This window comes from Falco biarmicus, chromosome 8, assembly GCF_023638135.1.
Source record: "Falco biarmicus isolate bFalBia1 chromosome 8, bFalBia1.pri, whole genome shotgun sequence".
In the NCBI taxonomy this organism is placed as follows: Eukaryota; Metazoa; Chordata; class Aves; order Falconiformes; family Falconidae; genus Falco; species Falco biarmicus.
Genome location: NC_079295.1, coordinates 63,876,353 through 63,893,511, shown reverse-complemented (window position 1 = coordinate 63,893,511; position 17,159 = coordinate 63,876,353). Strand labels below are relative to the sequence as shown.

At 41.1% G+C, this 17,159-nt stretch overlaps 1 protein-coding gene across 6 annotated transcripts in view; it reads left to right on the top strand.

Moving 5' to 3' along the window:
• RAPGEF6 (Rap guanine nucleotide exchange factor 6) overlaps positions 1 to 17,159 on the top strand; it is a 132,902-nt gene that overhangs the window by 13,591 nt on the left and 102,152 nt on the right. For all 6 annotated transcript variants that reach the window (XM_056348756.1, XM_056348754.1, XM_056348755.1 and 3 more), the window contains exons 2-4: positions 12,796 to 12,866; positions 13,443 to 13,499; positions 14,806 to 14,889. In XM_056348756.1, coding sequence (XP_056204731.1) covers positions 12,796 to 12,866; positions 13,443 to 13,499; positions 14,806 to 14,889 — 212 coding nt within the window. The remainder of the gene's footprint in view (positions 1 to 12,795; positions 12,867 to 13,442; positions 13,500 to 14,805; positions 14,890 to 17,159) is intronic.

The window sequence follows — 17,159 nt, the reverse complement described above, 5'->3', positions numbered from 1 at the left end:
AAATGTGCTGGTTCTTCCCAACTGGTAGGCAGTACTAGTCCAGGAATTAAGGGGCATGATCCACCCGGTGTGATTATTAGGGAAGATCTCTTAGGCTAGCACAGACGTGCAAGCTGCCATGTCAGCCTGACTCCTGTGCCTTGGGTTGCACTTCTGGGTGGAGCTCACAGCTCGATGGAGGAACTTTGTTTTGGTTTGTTCCCTCCTCCCTCCCTGTACACCTTAGCTAAAAGAAGGGGATTATGGAGTATAGCAGACCTATAGTTAACAGATGCTGCATAACCAGCCAGAGTCGAATATAACTGTATTTTTAAGAAAAGCTGAGAATTTTCTTTGCACTTAATTTAGGTCTCCCAAATCCAGCGAATCTGGAGGTTGTGGAGTTCAGCATTTAGTATTGCAAACAGTAATGTTGCTTTGATTTTTCCCGAGCTGTAGTCAAAAGTTTGTATTTTTATTTGAAATAATTCTGTAGCGCTCAGAATTGTGAATGCATATGTAATAAACTGAGAAGCTTTAGATAACAGGTCTTCCACTCCTCCTGACACTTGCACAGAGTGCACCTAGGAAGTATTGCAGTAGACTAGCTGCTTGAATAGAGGCTAATGCACTCTACATGCACTGCTTTTCAAGAGAACACCTAGCAGGGATGTCTTCATTCTATACAACAACAATACTGAAAATTTCTGAGCTACAATACCAGATCCTTCCATTTTTCCTGGGGGGGAGGGGGCTGGGATCTAAAATGTGCGTTCTGCGTGTCTGTAGTCACGAGCATGACTGTCCAGAGATCATGGTACTGTAATCTTTCATTGCAGCATTCTGCTTCTGGGTCCAGACTTTGCCTTTCATCACCCTGTACGAATCTTCTCCTCCAGTGAGAGTTGCTAAGTCTTTAGTCTTAAATTGGTGCATTGCATTGCTGCTTATAAACCTAACTTTGATACTTAGATTAAGTTTTGTAATAGGCTTATTTTTCATCTTCAGTGAATAATGGTAGTCTTTCTTGCTCTCTGGAAGAAGCTTCCTTTTTTGATGAAACACTGATTTGTTTAAAAGTGGTTTTATTACACTTCCACAGAGGCTGTGGTTGAATAACACTGGAAGAGCGAGGTGTTGGAGCAATCTCTGGCACGTTGCATTATAAATTAGTGTTGATCATGGCTTCATAGGAATGAGAAAGTTGAGTTTGGCTTCTGTCAGGTTTGTATTCAAAGGTGATTACAGCCTCTAAAGTTTTTGGTGTCTGTAAGGATGGAATGGCCCATTGGAGTGGAAGAGGTTTTAGTATCGTCTCAGACATGACAACCTACCCAAAGTAGCCTGTGGCTCATGTGTCATCAATTAGTTCCTGTTTGATTTAGTACAGGGGTGGGGAAGGCAGTTGTTCAGCATCTTGTCTGTAATTCTGTGGATGTTAGTCATGAAGTTTGCACTTTGAGAAGCTGAGTGCCTGGTAGGTAGGCTGCAGGATTTGGAGCTAGATATTAATGAGTAACAATATTAACTCGTGGTTGATTCAGTCCCTGACAATACACTTGTTTGTTTCTGCTAATGTTGAAGCTGTTAATTTCCTTAAGTAGAATTATTCCCTTTGTAACATTATGCATCAATGATCAATTGTAATTACTAGGGAAGTGCATAGGTATCTGTACCTCTGATACTTGATTTGGTTTCAAACTTGAAACCTGTTAACCTAGATACATGAAATGTATACATAGACTGTAACTCCTCAGTCTGAATCCATAAGCTTTTGTGGTTTATGCACAGGTATTGTTGAGAAATACAAAATTAGATCTTAAAGCAGTGGTAGAGTGTCAGTGTTTAGAGTTTTGCTATGGTGGTTTGCATTCAAATACAGCAGTAGGGTAAATCTGACCTTTTTTTTTTTTCTACGAGAGAAGGTGCTAAGAGCTACTGCTTACACTTTTCTGTTTGGTGAGGGATACGTTTCCCAATGTATGGATACACGTGTACACAGGCATGTTAGCATTTCTCTGCACATGAGAGGATATTGTAGTAGTTGTGGCAATAGTAGAATTTCATTGTGGGAATCTGCATTGAGATAACTTAGAACTCGTCCAAGTTCTTCTGATATCAGGCTGCAGGAGGAATTACTAGTAAACATATTGTCCTCTACAGGAATCCCTTCGTAGTTTGTAATGGCATTATTATGGGAATAAAATAGTTGGAGCTTGATCTTTCTTTTTTCAATAACACTACTGGAGGAAAAGGTTGTAGAAGAGCTTTACTCTTGTGTGATGTTTTCTTCTCCAATTACAATCTTCTTGTTCTCATGTTTTTCTAATGTACTGGTGTATTGTTATCCGCCTTGAATTAAAACGGAGTATTTTAGCTGGAAGCAGTGGGTGACTGTAATGTTTTACTGATGCACCAAAATGTTTTGAGTCAGTTTGTAGAGTTGTATTCCTTCCCCGTTACCTACATACGGAGTGGGTGACTTAAGTTACAATATTGATAAGAGATTTCATTTTGTCTTCACTATTATTTATTAAGCAGGACTTAATTTCCTGATAGACATGATCTTTGCCTGCTTGAATTTACAAAGAAATGAGACATTATATACTGCAAAACCATAAATGTGGCATTATAAAATTAACTATATTCTTATCCGTTTGTATAAAATATCTGACTACATGATGGAAACAAACTGCAGTAAAGTATTATTCTGTCTGTTAGTCTTTCTGTGCATGAGATACCTGTTGAACAGCAGCTGTAGTTATAGGACCTTGGTAGTAATGTTCACTTGCTGCAAAGGTATGTTGGGTGAGGAAATACTTGCAACAGAGTGTATTTGTGTGTTAAACATGAAACAGCAGTTGCTTAGTGCTTTATCTGGTGGGGGAAGCAGGCGGTACTGGTTTTCAGAGTAGGACATCCTCCTGCCTTTGCATGTATGTATTGTTATTAGCTATCTATCTGTCTGCCTGTGTGTCTATCTGCCTATCTCGTCATTGTACGTAGCTCATTCTTCTTTGTCATGTCTGTGGGACCAGGTTGTGTTTGGGCAAACAGCATTACCACTGCTTCTGTGCCTTCCTGCAGCACCTATCCTGGAGCTAGTGTTTTTAGGATAGGAGCTCATTTAGAGTTAACAGGGTTGTTTCAGTAAAGTACTCTGAATCTGCATTAGTAGCTTGTGGAGCTCTAGTCCAAGAGGGAGGAATGAGAGCAAAACACTAGAGCATTCCCTACAGTAAGAGCAAAGTCATAGATAGGTAATGAACTTGCATGTTCAGTACGACTGAGTTGCATACAGATGTACTCCCAAGTTGTCATTACCGTTAAGCATAGAATTGACCTTTGGATTTCATCTTCCACCTCCTCTCTCTGCATCCCCAGGTTTCTGTACCAAATTTCTTATTAAATAAGAATCTACCTTTTTTTCCTTCGTGTTTCAGTGTTCTGACCTTTCCTACTATGATTCCTCTTTTTTTCTTAAAAGGAAATTTGAGTTGTAGGTGCTTTCTTGCCTGCTTCTCTTAAAGCAGGGAGTTTCTTTGTGAGTCAAGCAAGCTGATGTTTTTGGAGTTACAACAAAAAAGGTTTAACCTTTGATGGACACTTGTCCTCTGAAAGGGAGACTTAATTTTGACAAGTAGTCAACCACTTGACCGACAAAGTGTTCATTGAACTGGAAGCCTGAAATAGCCCATTTTGCTGGTTGATTTTGGGCAGTTTTTCAGGAGTCTGGGTAAGGAGGCTGCTTTTAATGTCTTTGATCTTTTACTGAAAAATGTTTAGTATAAAATCATGGTCTGTGATAGACATAAGCATTGAGATTAATTTTGGATATTCTGAGCTTTCCATCCTGAGCTCTGGGAGCTCAGTGTTTTCAAGGCAGCTTGCTTTTGGTTCTCTAGCATATAGGTCTGAAAGATCTTTTAAAACCAAGTAATAAGTGTCTGGGAACTTTATAGTAATGTTTCACTTGAAGATACTTTTCATAGCTGTATTTTTGTTCTGAACTGTGATAAGGGCTGAACTATGCCTTGGATATTCAAAACTATCCGTAAGCTGCTTGCTTTGAAGCAACGGCATTTGATGTTCCTGTTTCTCCAGTTCAGGGCCCTTGCTATTTCACTCTGCAAAATCAGCTTTTCCAAAGGAAGTTTTTTCTCTGGCAAAGTCAGGGTTCCAGAAATGCTGACTCAGTGTGATGAAACAGCAGTCAAAATAATACAAAATTTCCCCTCCCTCATTCCTTTTAAATGTTTTTCTTTCTACCAGAGTCTTATATCAACATAGTCCAGGGTTCTTAGGTGGAAGGTGTTTATCTGTATTGGGTGTGGGAAGCTATTGGTGAGTAGAGAAACTTTTTGGTTTTATTTTCATGTAGTAAAATTCTGTGTGTGTGTGTTTTTTTTGGGGTTTTTTTTTTTTTAATTTTCACAAGTATTGTGCTGAATAGAAGTGCTTTCAGTCTATGAATAAACTGTAATAGTGGTTCTAGGTCCTCTGTTCTTAAACAAGATCTGATTTTTCAAATTCTGTTGAGGATACTTCTATTCCTAGGAGTAGAATGTCATTCTTAGGTCCGTGCCTGAAGCCCTGTGTGCGTGTTATAAGGAAATACAAGAAAATAATATGTAAGAAAACTGTATTAGCTCCATTGAGAGACTTGCTACTTTTGCAGGAAAAAAAAAAAGATAAAAATCCAAGTGTGCAAATGTTGCTTCTGACAGTTTGCAAAAGCGCCAGATTTTAGTTTCCTGTTTGTGGCTACGCTGTTAATAACTGATGCTGTCGATTGTAATTGCTTCCTGGATTTACAAAAGAGTGAAATGAAGTCCCTTTTTATCTCTTTTCTCCTGTATAAAGATACTATAATAACTAGACTGACATTTCCTCATTTGGAAAAAACAGTATCTGTCATCTATATGGGTAAGTGTAAAGATTGGAGTTGAGGCAGGAGTCCTGTGTCATAGTCATAATAGGTTTTGTAGCTGCCTGATGGACATATGTACCAAGAGGTTGTGGATGTGTGAAAGACTATGACCAAGGATTTGATTTCTTAGATTTATTTGAAACTGTTCAACAGATCAAGTGTAGTGATCCACTCATAATAAAGGAATTGTGATTTTTAGCAATGTCCTGGGAAAACTCATAATTTCTCAAAACTCCTGTAGCGAGTAGACTGCCAGTTGAGGCCAGGAAACCATCAGCTGTTACCGTAGACAGAAGACTTTATGGAATATGTGCCATTTTTTCTGAATAATAGAATAAACTGGTTCAGCTACTTCAGAGCTATATTTTACACAAATGTTATTGGGGGCAGTCTCAGGCAGTGATTTAATATCATGCATGCGTTTGCTGCTAGTGTTTTCTGTGAGAGGTACTTTAATTAGGCTTTTTGAATTGGTGGTATTTCTTACCCGACACGATGACTCTTCATTCCTTACGAGTGCTACTTAAACTGTGTCATTTTCAGCAAGATACTTTGCTGAAGTCTTTTGACATTTTCGTTCACCTGACTAATCCATAATTTCTCCTCCCTGATAGTGCCTCGATGCTTGTATCTAAACATTTTTTTTTAATGACCTCTTGCTAAGTAGGAGGATGCTTTAAAGGGAATTGTTACTTGTTACATGAAGAGTCCCGAGCTGATGTTCTTTTGCACCACTTGCACTTTCATTGAAGTCAAATGTTTATGCCACTGAACAAGGAGAGTAAATTAAGATGGAAGAGTTGCTTTCTAGTTCATCTTGCCATATTCCTTGTAGTCAAGGGACTGTACACTCTGCTACGATTGTTTAACTGTAGTTGATGATCCTCCTGCAAATTTCAGGTCCAGCTGCTGTGTGTATCATCTGGTTTGGGTGTATAGGTTGAGCTTCTTGAACCAGCGTTGCCAGGGTGGGTGAATTTGCTGTATAGATACCTGAATATGTAAAACGTGGATCAGAAAACTTAAAACATGTTTCTGTGTTTTTATTTCTGGTATTACTTTACCAGGAAAGAATTTGGGAGTACTATTTTTACAATTGGCTTTAAACAGAGAATAAAGGAAGCGGCGTGGATTCCAGCCTTCGATGAAGTAACAGGAAGGGAAGCAATGAAAACCATAAACCGTGCTGAGTAACATTTCCTCTCTCCTGCTACACCCCCCTAAGGGTGACAAAGTCGTTATTGAGCCTGACAGGATTCCTAATAAAAGATGCATTCAATCTGTATGAGGAGCCTGCGGAATCACTGTGAAGCAAGTAATGGCAGGAGGCTGGAGGGAAGCCTCCTCGTCACAGCTTACACAACCTGCTCTCCGTGCTCCAAGAATTACTCTGTTTGCTTTACTGAAATCTAGGCACTTCTGAATAAAAAAAGTAGTACAGAGAATTTCAGCCACTGTCCAAGAGAGTGTTAAAATCCTTGTCCTGGTATCGACCGAGTGCTTGATTCTGCTGAAGTTTGTTCCCAGCCTTGTTTCCTGCTTGGTGCTTTCTGGTCGGAGCGCTGAAGAGGAGGCAGCAGCTCTGCAACAAACAAAGGGGGAGGTTGTGGCAGCTTCCAACCATGCAGCTTCCTTCTCTGTAAGATTTCGTACCTGATGGTCGTCTTGAATGTCAGTGGAATTTGGGAAGCTTTTACCATATGGTTTAACTGTTGTTTCAAAGGCGGAAATGTGTCATGTTTCTTTTAAAGTATATTATCTGTAATACAGCTGAATCTGTAACAAACCTTTAGAAGATACTAGCATTTTTGTTTGCTCTGAAACGTGTAAATCCTGGCAACTGTCTTGTCCTACCTTGGAAAAAGTGGGGATGCAAAATCCTGACAGCCATCCTCTGCATTTCTGTAAAGAAGCAGGTTCTTGTGTGTGAACCAGGGAATCCTGGGTGGCTTGGCGGCCCATGTGGGTTGGGTGTGGGGAGCCTCGAGTGAGCCAAGCATATGTTCTTGCAATGGGAATTTAATGTGTTTGGGGTGGAATTGAGAGACAGGTTTTGCGTAGCTCTTTGGGACAGGTTTGCATGTGAGAGCAATCTGTCTGGAACTTGCTGACGCAGCTGTTTCTTATGTGTGGCTTTGAAGTGCTGGTACTGCTGTGCAAGTTTCTGCTCTTGTTCCCCGTGCAGAATTGAACTGACCCTGCAGTCTTTAAGACCCCTCATGTAAGGTTCAGGGTGGGTGTAGAGCATCTATGAAGTCCAGGCTCATTGCAGTCTGGGAGCTGGAAGGACTCTACTGGCTGTTGGGGTCCTGCCCTGCTGCAGCAAGCAGCCGGCCCATGGTGGGTGCAGGGTGGCCGTGGCTGGATGCAGCTGTCTGGGGACCGTGCTGCCTCTCCCCTATCATATGACATGAAGCACACAACATACTGGGCAGTGCTAAAGAGCCACTGGGGGGATTTATGGTTTCCTCAGCTTCCCTGATACCTCAGTGCAGTTGCTGAGGATGGCTCATTGTGAGAAGTATCAGGATTTGCAAGTATGAGGTCATTTTGGAACAATTTATTTTCCTTAGAAATACAACAGATTTCCTGCTTAGTGTTTTAAAATAGTTGTGTGTTACTGGAACACCTGGCGAGGGTAACATCAAATAAAGCATCAGGTTTTCATTTTATGTTTGTCAAGAGCAAAGTTGCTCTCGATACAATCGTTTCATCCTCACTCCAGGGCATCACACTGCTTTTGCCCAATTTTAACACCACAGGGGAATTCGTCTTGGACCTTCTTGTGGACTTGAAGCATATGAATGCAGTTCAAGTGAATTATAGTTGTACTGACTGGATTTGGTGGTGTTGGTTGGCTGGAAAACTTTGTATTCAGAGCTCCTTACTTGACACCACCATCGTTCCATTGGATCCTTAATTCCAAGCTTTGTAAAGTTGCTCTTTGGATTAAAGGCGAAAGATTTGGTGAGAAGATGGGAAAGCAGAAGGAAATGATACAAACTCACAGATTTTGCTTATCAGCTGAGGTGACAGAGAGGCAGAGTTAAACTCCCTATTGAGGGTGGACATTAAATTGTTAAAAGTTAATTCAAACTTCATAGGTGGCTGTGTAAATCACTTTAACCTTAGGATGTTAATCTATGCTTCAACAAGTTTCCTGGATTAATAAAAGGGTATGCAGGCCGTTGTATTGCTTGGCGTGCTGCTGTGAGTTAGAGGTGGCCGTAGGGGAAGAGGGTTGCTTCTAGCAGCGCTTGGTGTTTCTGCGGTATGGTACTGCTTGGAAGCATCCAAATCTTGGTTTTATTTTTAAGAAGATGTTGATAACAAAAGTAAAGATGATCGCTTCTTCCCCTTTTGAGGTTTGACTATATTCTCATGATAACTTGTTTGGCTGACTTCTTTATTTTTAAAATTTACATCTTAGCAACTAAGAAATTAGTGTTTCACCATCCTTGTAAAAAACCAAACAAACAACAACCTAGCAAATTACTTTCAAATAAAAGTGTTTTGTGGTAAATGGGTGATGGTTGCAGTTATCTGGCTTGCTTTCATGTGATGAGTTCTCAGTTCATGCTGAAGTGCTTCTTTTATTTTTCCTTATTCTACAGTTATGGCATCTTGCGGCAATGACATGAGTTAGCATCGGGAAGGGAAGGCGGGCAGTGGCCTGGTTATTCAGGTGGCTCACTTCATAGCGTATTGGGATGAGGAGGTTGCTATAAAACAAAGCTGACTTAAATAATGTTATGTTATTACTAAAATCTCCATGGTTTGACACCACCTTTGGTTTAGCAGCTGGTTAAGCTTTTTGTCGGAAGGATGTGTGTGTCAGGGGTGATAAAAGCTGTTGCTGAATGAAGCTGGGGGCCGCTGGCGTATCGGTGCTGGGCCACAGTTTCCTTGTGGCCGGGTTCAGTCATAATGGTGCCGGCCACAGAGCAGCCCCTTGATTTCTGTGCTTCTGCTTAAATGCATGCTATTTTACACAGTCTGTTCTTTCACGTGGAGAATATGAAGAAACAGATGTCCTCAGCCTTTTAAACATAGCAGCTGAGAACACCTCAGCTCGTGAACTTGGTGCTGTGAGAACTGGAGGCAAAGAAATTCAGCCGTTTGGGAGCTTTGTGCAGGATCACTGTGGTCACAGTGTTCATGTCTTGGCTCTCTGCAGTCTAGAAAATCTCCTTTCTAGCAAGATTAACAACTCCTGCCTGCTTCCTTCCACTCCTTGCCCTGATCTTCTTCCCTGAGCTCACTGGAGATGCAGTTTTAGCTAGCTGGATAGAAAATGTGAATTAATTTCTCCTTAAATAATCTAGGCAAGGTAGTTTTCTGTTAATTTGACAAATATGTGTGGGCATACCATTTGAAGGTAGATACTGTGCTTTAGTCAGCTATTATTTCAGCTGATGAAAAGCTCTGAAAATAAAGATTACAAAATAAAATAACGTTGATATTTGGTCCCTAGTTTAGAGTATGTGGAAAATTGTTTTTCATCAATAATTATGTTTCGGTTGGACTTTGGCAGAAAGAAGTATGTGAAGAGATTATAGGAAAGGGTGTGTAACTTTCCAGCGAATACTTTGCATTCTGCTGGTGTAACACTGATTGTTGCCCTTTGGCATTGTCCTTTCGTAGCCCTTTCTTTTCGTAGCAGGTATCTATAAAAATTACCTCTACCCTTTGTACTGTGGTTACATGTTTGTCTGCTGTTTATAACTGGTGTGGCAACAAAACCCCATTTTTAAAAATAACATCTTGTAATCCTATTTTCAGTCCTGTTTTATAAACCTGGAATTAGATAAATGTATGCTTTCCCCTCTGATGGAGGGGCTTTTGGGTGCACAGTGCAGCAGGGTCTGTTCACGAGGTGGCTGCAGCACCTGCTGCTCGCTGCCTCCAGCTGTGGTGGGATTAAATTATGTTCCTTGCTTGCAAAATATGAAAGGACACTCTACACGTAATCTCTCAAATGTAATTTCAGTGCTATTATAAGATCTTAAATGAGGTGGGAGTAATGGAGAAAACTTTGCGAAGTATGACCAATAGGCAATTTTCATGTTATCAGGAAAAAATGGGTTGATTAGCTGCATGTAACTTTGCTTGTTAGACACGTGGCCTGCGAAGGGGAGGAGGAATTTCACCTGGGTATCTATTTAAACACAAAAAAAGCATTATTTCAACAAGACATGTAAAACACATTGTATTGGTGCATTCGGTGCACTGGAAGAAACACGTGGGACCCAGACCTTACTGGGACATGTGATTGCCGAGTCAGCTCTTGTGCTCGGTGGCACCCAACAGCATCATGGGCTCTGCTTAATTAGGAGAGATGATTGCTTTAAAAGTCAGTTATTTTTAGGGAAAGAATCACAGATTCTCCTGATTCAAATAGCTTATAGAAACTGATGCATGAGTAGCTAATATAGTTAGCTTGTTGAAATGTCAGTTGGCTGGGTAGTGAACAATAAGATGTTTCTTACTTGATTTATCAACTTCAAAACAGTAATACTGGCTAGCATAAGTTGAATACTTTCTGCTGTGATGAGGGAATAGCAAGCTTTGCCTTCCCTTCGCTGTGCTGTTCTCTGCTGCTGCATATCTCAACAGCCGAAGTCTGAGCTGAGGGATGCTTTCCCAGCATGAATCCCTTTAAGCAAATGTTTATCTCTTTAGCTTACCAACTGTTTATTCATCAAGCTTCTAAATAAGTGTGGTGGGTTGGTACAGCGGTCCTGTTTGGTTAGCAGGAGACAGCTGATGCTGAGTTAACTTGCTAAGGGACTGTCCTGTGTGGAGTTTTAAAGAATAATTCTCAAGTAAGGATGTGGTCATTTTTCATATGTACAACTTAAACTTTGTGATTAAACATGAACATAAGCTTTTGTTCTGCTTAGTTTTCTGTAACTCACGACAATAGAAGTGCTAATCTAAACCATATTTTAAAGACATGGTTTTATCTTGGTCTCAGGTAGAAAAATATTAGAAAATGTGTGAAAGCATGTATAGATACAATGAGTTATGAAGACTGAAAAATTAGGCTTTAATTGTAACACTAGTATTGACTCCCCCTGGCTGCCTGGTAGCCCAGTTTCAGCAGGAGCTGAGAGCATCTGTTGCTTAGAAAATACGTTCTGAATCCTTCCTTTACCTGCCTGTCTGCATGCTCTTTGGCCTGGGAGAGGAGGACTTCCAGGCAGCAGAGGAGGAAGAATGTGGAACTTTTATTTCAGCTGTTCTATAAATGCTTTAACTACTAAGACACCTTATGGTCAGAGGATATTGCTGCCCCGTTCCTGTGCTTATTAATGTTTTCTGGTGGTGAAGCTGAGGCAGTTCCCTGCTACCTCACTGAGCTGGTCCGGTACCTTCAGTGACCCGTCGGCTGCCACGTACCCGGCTCTGACGGGCTGTAGTGATCGACCCTGGTCACCGTGAGCAAGTGGTGAGAGCTACTGCTCCTGGGTGCCTCATGAAGAAAATCAAGTTTGTGGCAATTCAGTCAGAGGATTAAAATGAGATTGGACTGTTTGAAATGGGTGCTTTTCTAAATATATGTGTAAAGCATTGAGGCCTTCTGTTTAATTTTAATGGATTTTGGTAATGACATTTTAAAAAAATCAGAGTTTTATTGGTTTTACATGGCCTGCAATTACGTATGACCTTTCATTTGATATAACACTCTATATCTGTTATATTTCTAAACATTGACTATTAAGCCAAAGAACTTTTCTAAAGTAAATCCATTGTAAATTCTGAGGCTGGCATTCATATTGATTTATCTTTTGTAAACACGGTATAAATGCAGCACTTGAAAATTCAGAACATTTTTTCCAAGGCCAAGCTGGAGACACTGCTATGTGGTATATAATGATTTTGTTGTGCATGTAGTTAATGCTAACAGCCCACCTGTTCAGGATAGTAAATTAAATGATGAATAGCCCTAGTGAGCTTTTCCCTAGCATGTGGTCTGTACCATCAGCACAGATATTTTTGTGAATGAAGAGGATTCTGTGTAATGAGAAGTTTAAACAGCTGTATCTCCTAATTACAGCTTCCATGTAAAGTCCAATTTTTAAAGTGAAAATAATCTTTCAAAGCAACAATATTAAAATGTGAAAAGTTGTTTGCTTCTGTGTTTGGTGATGGATAGCAGTGATGTGATACCGAGTCTTGGTAGCAGAAGGTGGGAGGCAAATTTTAAAACTTCATTGCTTCATCTTTGCCAAGGAGTATTTTGGAGTAACTTCTAACGTTACCCTCTGGTCAAGGACTGGACTGAGAGGGAGTAGAGTTAGTAGCAGGGCTACCAGCTAGATCTGAGGTGGGCATGAAATAGCTTTTTCGCTCTAAGTGTAACGCTTCTACCATGAAAAAGTACTGTGGTTCTCTGCAGCATACATAGTGGCTAGACTGTGTGGTTTAGGTTTTTGCTAGGGTTCTTTGCTTTTAGCAAACTAATTTTGCAAAATTATCTTTTAAAGAGGTGTTAAAAGATTTTAACAATTTTTGGCCTTGGATGAATAGGACTATCATATATGGCTTATTCCACATGTTGCTTGCTGCTGTATCCATTCATGAAAATAATATTTTCAGGGCTATTTTTAATAAATTATTTCAGTTAACTGTTTATGCATCAGTTGGACTTGCTCTTTTCACTTCCACAGCTTAAGCGTGGGCAGGGTTCTTCAAGCCTGCATGTACACTGCTCCTGCCTATCTGCTAATTTGGGCTTTGTCTCTGGAATTATGACTTACAAGTCTGTGTAACTAACTGCAGAATCTGAGAAGGTAATGCTGAAGTGTTGAGATGCTGTGAATGAAGTTTCTCATGTCTTCCCCCCCCCCCCCCCCCTTTTTTTTTTTTTTTTTCTTTTTTAGGACTTAAATACTATCTATTCTTTCCTTCATGGACTGGACATACTCTCACATTTCAGGGAACATCAGCTAAGGTAAAGTACTACTTAGTGTTGCTTAGCACAGCTGGTATCTATGACTATTTTTATGGACATGAGCAAAGTTTGTCTGTCCGCACTTGGAGGTGGCAGAGCATTGGCCAAGTCCCGTGGCATGGAATCTAAACTAATTAGCTTTGCCAAGAATGAAGGCAGCGCTTACTCCCATTTGTCTACAAAGGACTGTGTAGACAGTGCCCTATGTTAACTCTAGACTACAAAAGCTTTTTAATACTTCAGACATTCGGATGATCTCAGAATACATAAAATGGAAGGCCGACAAAGCACAAAAAGTGCGTTGGAAGTATCTTAGTTCCGTCAGTTCTGTTGCTATGGGTAATTCCAATGTGTGGGAGTGATTTAAACACTTGGAGAACATGCTGTATATTATCTATTTGGATAATGAAGAACACCGTAATAATTTGAATTTTATGGTTAAGCACGTCCTTCGTTTAGAACAAAAAAAATAGCTGAATTTGAGGTCTTAGAGCCTTAAAGTGATTCTACTGAAATGTGGTGATTAATGGCTTATCTTTGGGGATTAAAACTGAAATTAAACTTCTCCTTTCTCAGAATCATGTCATCAAGTGCCCGTTATGAGAGGTACAAGGGCAACCAAGTTCTCTTTTGGTAAGTACGTATCACTTGTTGGAGTCCTTCAGTAGAAGTGTAAACAAAACCTCTGTTTTTTCATATTGTGATACATTGCTTGCTTTTTCAGGAGTTGTAACTGGAAGGCTTTGCATCCTTTAGGCTTGGCCAGACTGGTTAAAAGCTTTGACAGGAGGCGGTTGTAACGTAGTCTGGCACTGACAGTTGAGAGGTGCCCGTGAACTACCAGTGTGCCTCCCGTGGGCAGCAAAGGTGTGTCTGTGCACCCGCAAGTCCATTAAAAAGCTGGTAGTGTCACCTCGGCAGCTCGTGGGACTGGTGGCGACAACTCAGTAGGTGGCACTCTTCCCCTGAAGCTGGCACTGCCGGCGCTGTCAGGAGCCCAGCTGCTTTGTGGGAGTATCCTGTATCGGGGGAGTGATGGAGCTCTAGAATTAGTATTTTAGCTGAGAGTTCTTTTTAGGTTCTTTCTGGGAGGCAGATACACCGCCCCCCCCCCCCCCCCCCCCCCTTCATATTTTAGCATTGCTTATGGTGTGTTTATCCTCTCACAGCGAAACCTTGCTTTCTGTATAGAGCACATCTTCCAGTACGCCAGAGTCGAAATGAGATGCCACCTACTATTGTGTGCTGGGTACGCGTGACACACACCTGCTGCAGCACCGGGGCCATGTGTGCCCCTGGGGTTGCGTACCCGAGGGGGACGTTGGGCTGTAGCAGGGAGGCATCGGTGCAGTGCTCTAGGAGGAGGCAAAATATGCTGCTGTCAAACACGGCGACTTCTGTGCAGACCTACGGGCTGTAGGTTGAATCATGGGCCGATCCCCTGCCCGTCCGTCTGGGGCCTCATGGCGTGATGGGAGCAGGACTGCGTGCGCCTGCGATGCAGGTGTGGGGATGGAGGGGTGCAGGGCAGGAGCTGGGTGCATGGGTCCCTGTTATCTGTAGTGCTTGGCAGGTCTGTGCAGTATTACTGGCCGTGTTGAACTGCTAATCGCCTTAACCACAGAATAACGTTTTCTTGTATTTGTAGCTTTATGTGCACTTTCACTGGAACGAAATATTTTTTACTGAAAATTAATAATTTCAGTATAAAATAAATTTTTAAGTTGACTTAATTGTCAAATTGTAAGCTACAAGAAGCATTCTGGATGTAGAAATTTTTAAAAAAATGTTAGTTTTTGGTAGTGTTTAATTAAAGTTCTTAAGTTTCCAGTCTGCATATCAAAGTGGTGGATCGTTACTTTACTACAGTAACATTTTGGATAACATTTCCGAGTTACTCTAAGAAGAACGTAGATACCAATGGTTTCTTTTCTTACAGCTCAGAAACGATTGCAAGATGCTGGTATATACTGCTTTCTGGGTCTGTGCTCATGAAGGATTCTATGTTTTTACCACCTTGCAGGTATGTAACGTTGTTGTCATTTAAGGTAAGGCAAGATCTCTTTTTTTAAAAAAATGCTTTCTTACGTGTCGATGTTACTATAATTTTTTCACAATTTAAAAATAATGTTTTGGTTATTTTGTTTATCTAAAGTTCTGATAGTGGAAGAAATGTTCTGCTAATTTTGATTTAAATTCCCTTTTGCTTTTTATGCATGTTGAAAATTTTGTGTGAAATACTGCACTTCATGGTTTTTAAATCTTAGTTGGCTTTTAAGTTTGTAAGAGAATTTGTGGTTAGCTTGTTAGCTTGGGGGCTCTGAATAATTCCCGTTGTGTGACTGTTTTGTATAGAGCTCTCTATCTCAAAAAATATGACTATAGATCACATAGTTTCTACCATTTGGCTGGAGGCTGTGTTGAATGACATATATGATTTTATGAGAAAAAAGAAAATGGATGCCAGGGGCCAGTTACGGATTGCGTATGACGGGAGTCTGACTGCTTCTCACAGTTGACGCACGGTGGACAGTGTGACATGCTTTCACTGAAGCGTGCTGTTTGACTTGAGCTGGACCTTGCTCAAGGAACACTCTGGGCAATACTCTGCTTGACCTCGTACGTCACTCAGAAACTTGACTTCACTAGATCTTGAAGCTGCGTGTTGCTGTTTGTATTCAAGCTGCAGTTCTGGGCTAGGCATGGTCTAAAAAAGATTTAGACTTGGCCTTTACCCAGTTTGTATGGTTTTTGAAGAGATTATGAAAAGCACTGCTGCCTCTTATCGCATGAAGTGAAGGCTTTCCCCCTGCATGACGGTTATGTGATGGACTGTCTCCCCCACGGGCAGAGGGTCCCGGCTCCCTGCTGGTGTGCTCGCCGGCACGGTCTCCTCTCCCGCTCAGCGGTGTGCTGTCGCTGCTGGCCAGGAGCAGGGCTGCCTCCCTTCTAGCCACAGCACAGCACAAGGAGGTTAATACAGTGCGGATACCAACTTCATGCCTTACGTTGCTTTACGAATGCACCTATACTGGGGTGTTTATGAAAATCGGCTTAATCGGCTTTACTCAGTGTGGATTGACTGTGAGTCAACTAAAAAAATGCCAACTCCAGTTCAAATGTGTTGCCATATACTTGAATTTCATGGTAAGTACTAATAAGAATATATAGGACAGTTTTTCAGCTCCATTCTTGGTTAGCTATAGGCTGAATGTTGGACTCTTAATGCTTCTTGAGTGACTGAAGTTCAACAGTTCCAAAAGTGAAGACATTGGTGAGTTAATATTTGCATAAAACCTAAAATGCCTAACTTTTGCAGAAAATTTGCAAAAAATCATTGTTTTGCTAAGCTTGAGGAATAAGACACTTCAGAGCATCATTGTGTGCCTTTAGAAAGAAAAAGGCAAAATAGATGGGTTATTATGAGTTCCCAAGATTACAGCTACTTTTATTATGGATAACGAGGAAAAATAGTTGCTGGATGGTGAAAGGGTCGCAGAGTTCCGTTGGATGAAACTGCCGGCAGGTTACAGCGTGCCCGGTGTGGTTCCTGGGCCACGTTGGCCCCTGCTGTGGTGGGACAAGGTGGAAGGGAAGAGACTGCACTCCTCCGCTGGGGGGCTTTTCCCTGTCTGCCTTCATTGCAGGGGGAGCGGTGGTGGTGGAAAATTCAAATGTCAGAGGAGCTTTGATGTACGAAAGGTTTGAAGGAGAAATGGACACACACACAATTAGATAGGCTAAAATTAGTGTTAATTAGTTGAAGTTAAGGAGTGCAAAAAGATGCTGAAGATCTTTGAATCTTTTTGCTTTCCCCAGTGCTTTTAACTCCGGGGCTACCTGTAACTCCGTCCCTGGGGCTCGGCCGTGCTCGGCCGGGGGCGCAGGAGAAGGAAGCGTGCAGCTCACACTGCCTGTTTCGTTCGTGTCACATTGGTGCATTGTCAAACAGCAGTCTGGAATTTCAAATATAACGTTTATTTGAGTTTTTCATTTTTTTAGGTACAGTGGGATAAGCGTAAGTTACTTTCCCTGATCTGAATACCTCACAGAACACTTTTATTTTTTATTTATTTTTTTTTTAGTTGAGGGAGCTGCACAGTCACCAGTCACTTACAGGCTATTTTCATATGAAGCAGTGCCTTGGATAACTTAGTATTGTTTCATAATTGTAATTAAAATGAGACTAATTACATTTAAAGTAATACTTAATGATAGCATTATTCCTTGTCCCCAACCAAGTTCCTGATCATGTGATTCATTCTGAAAGGAGGCCGAAATACATGTCTGTAA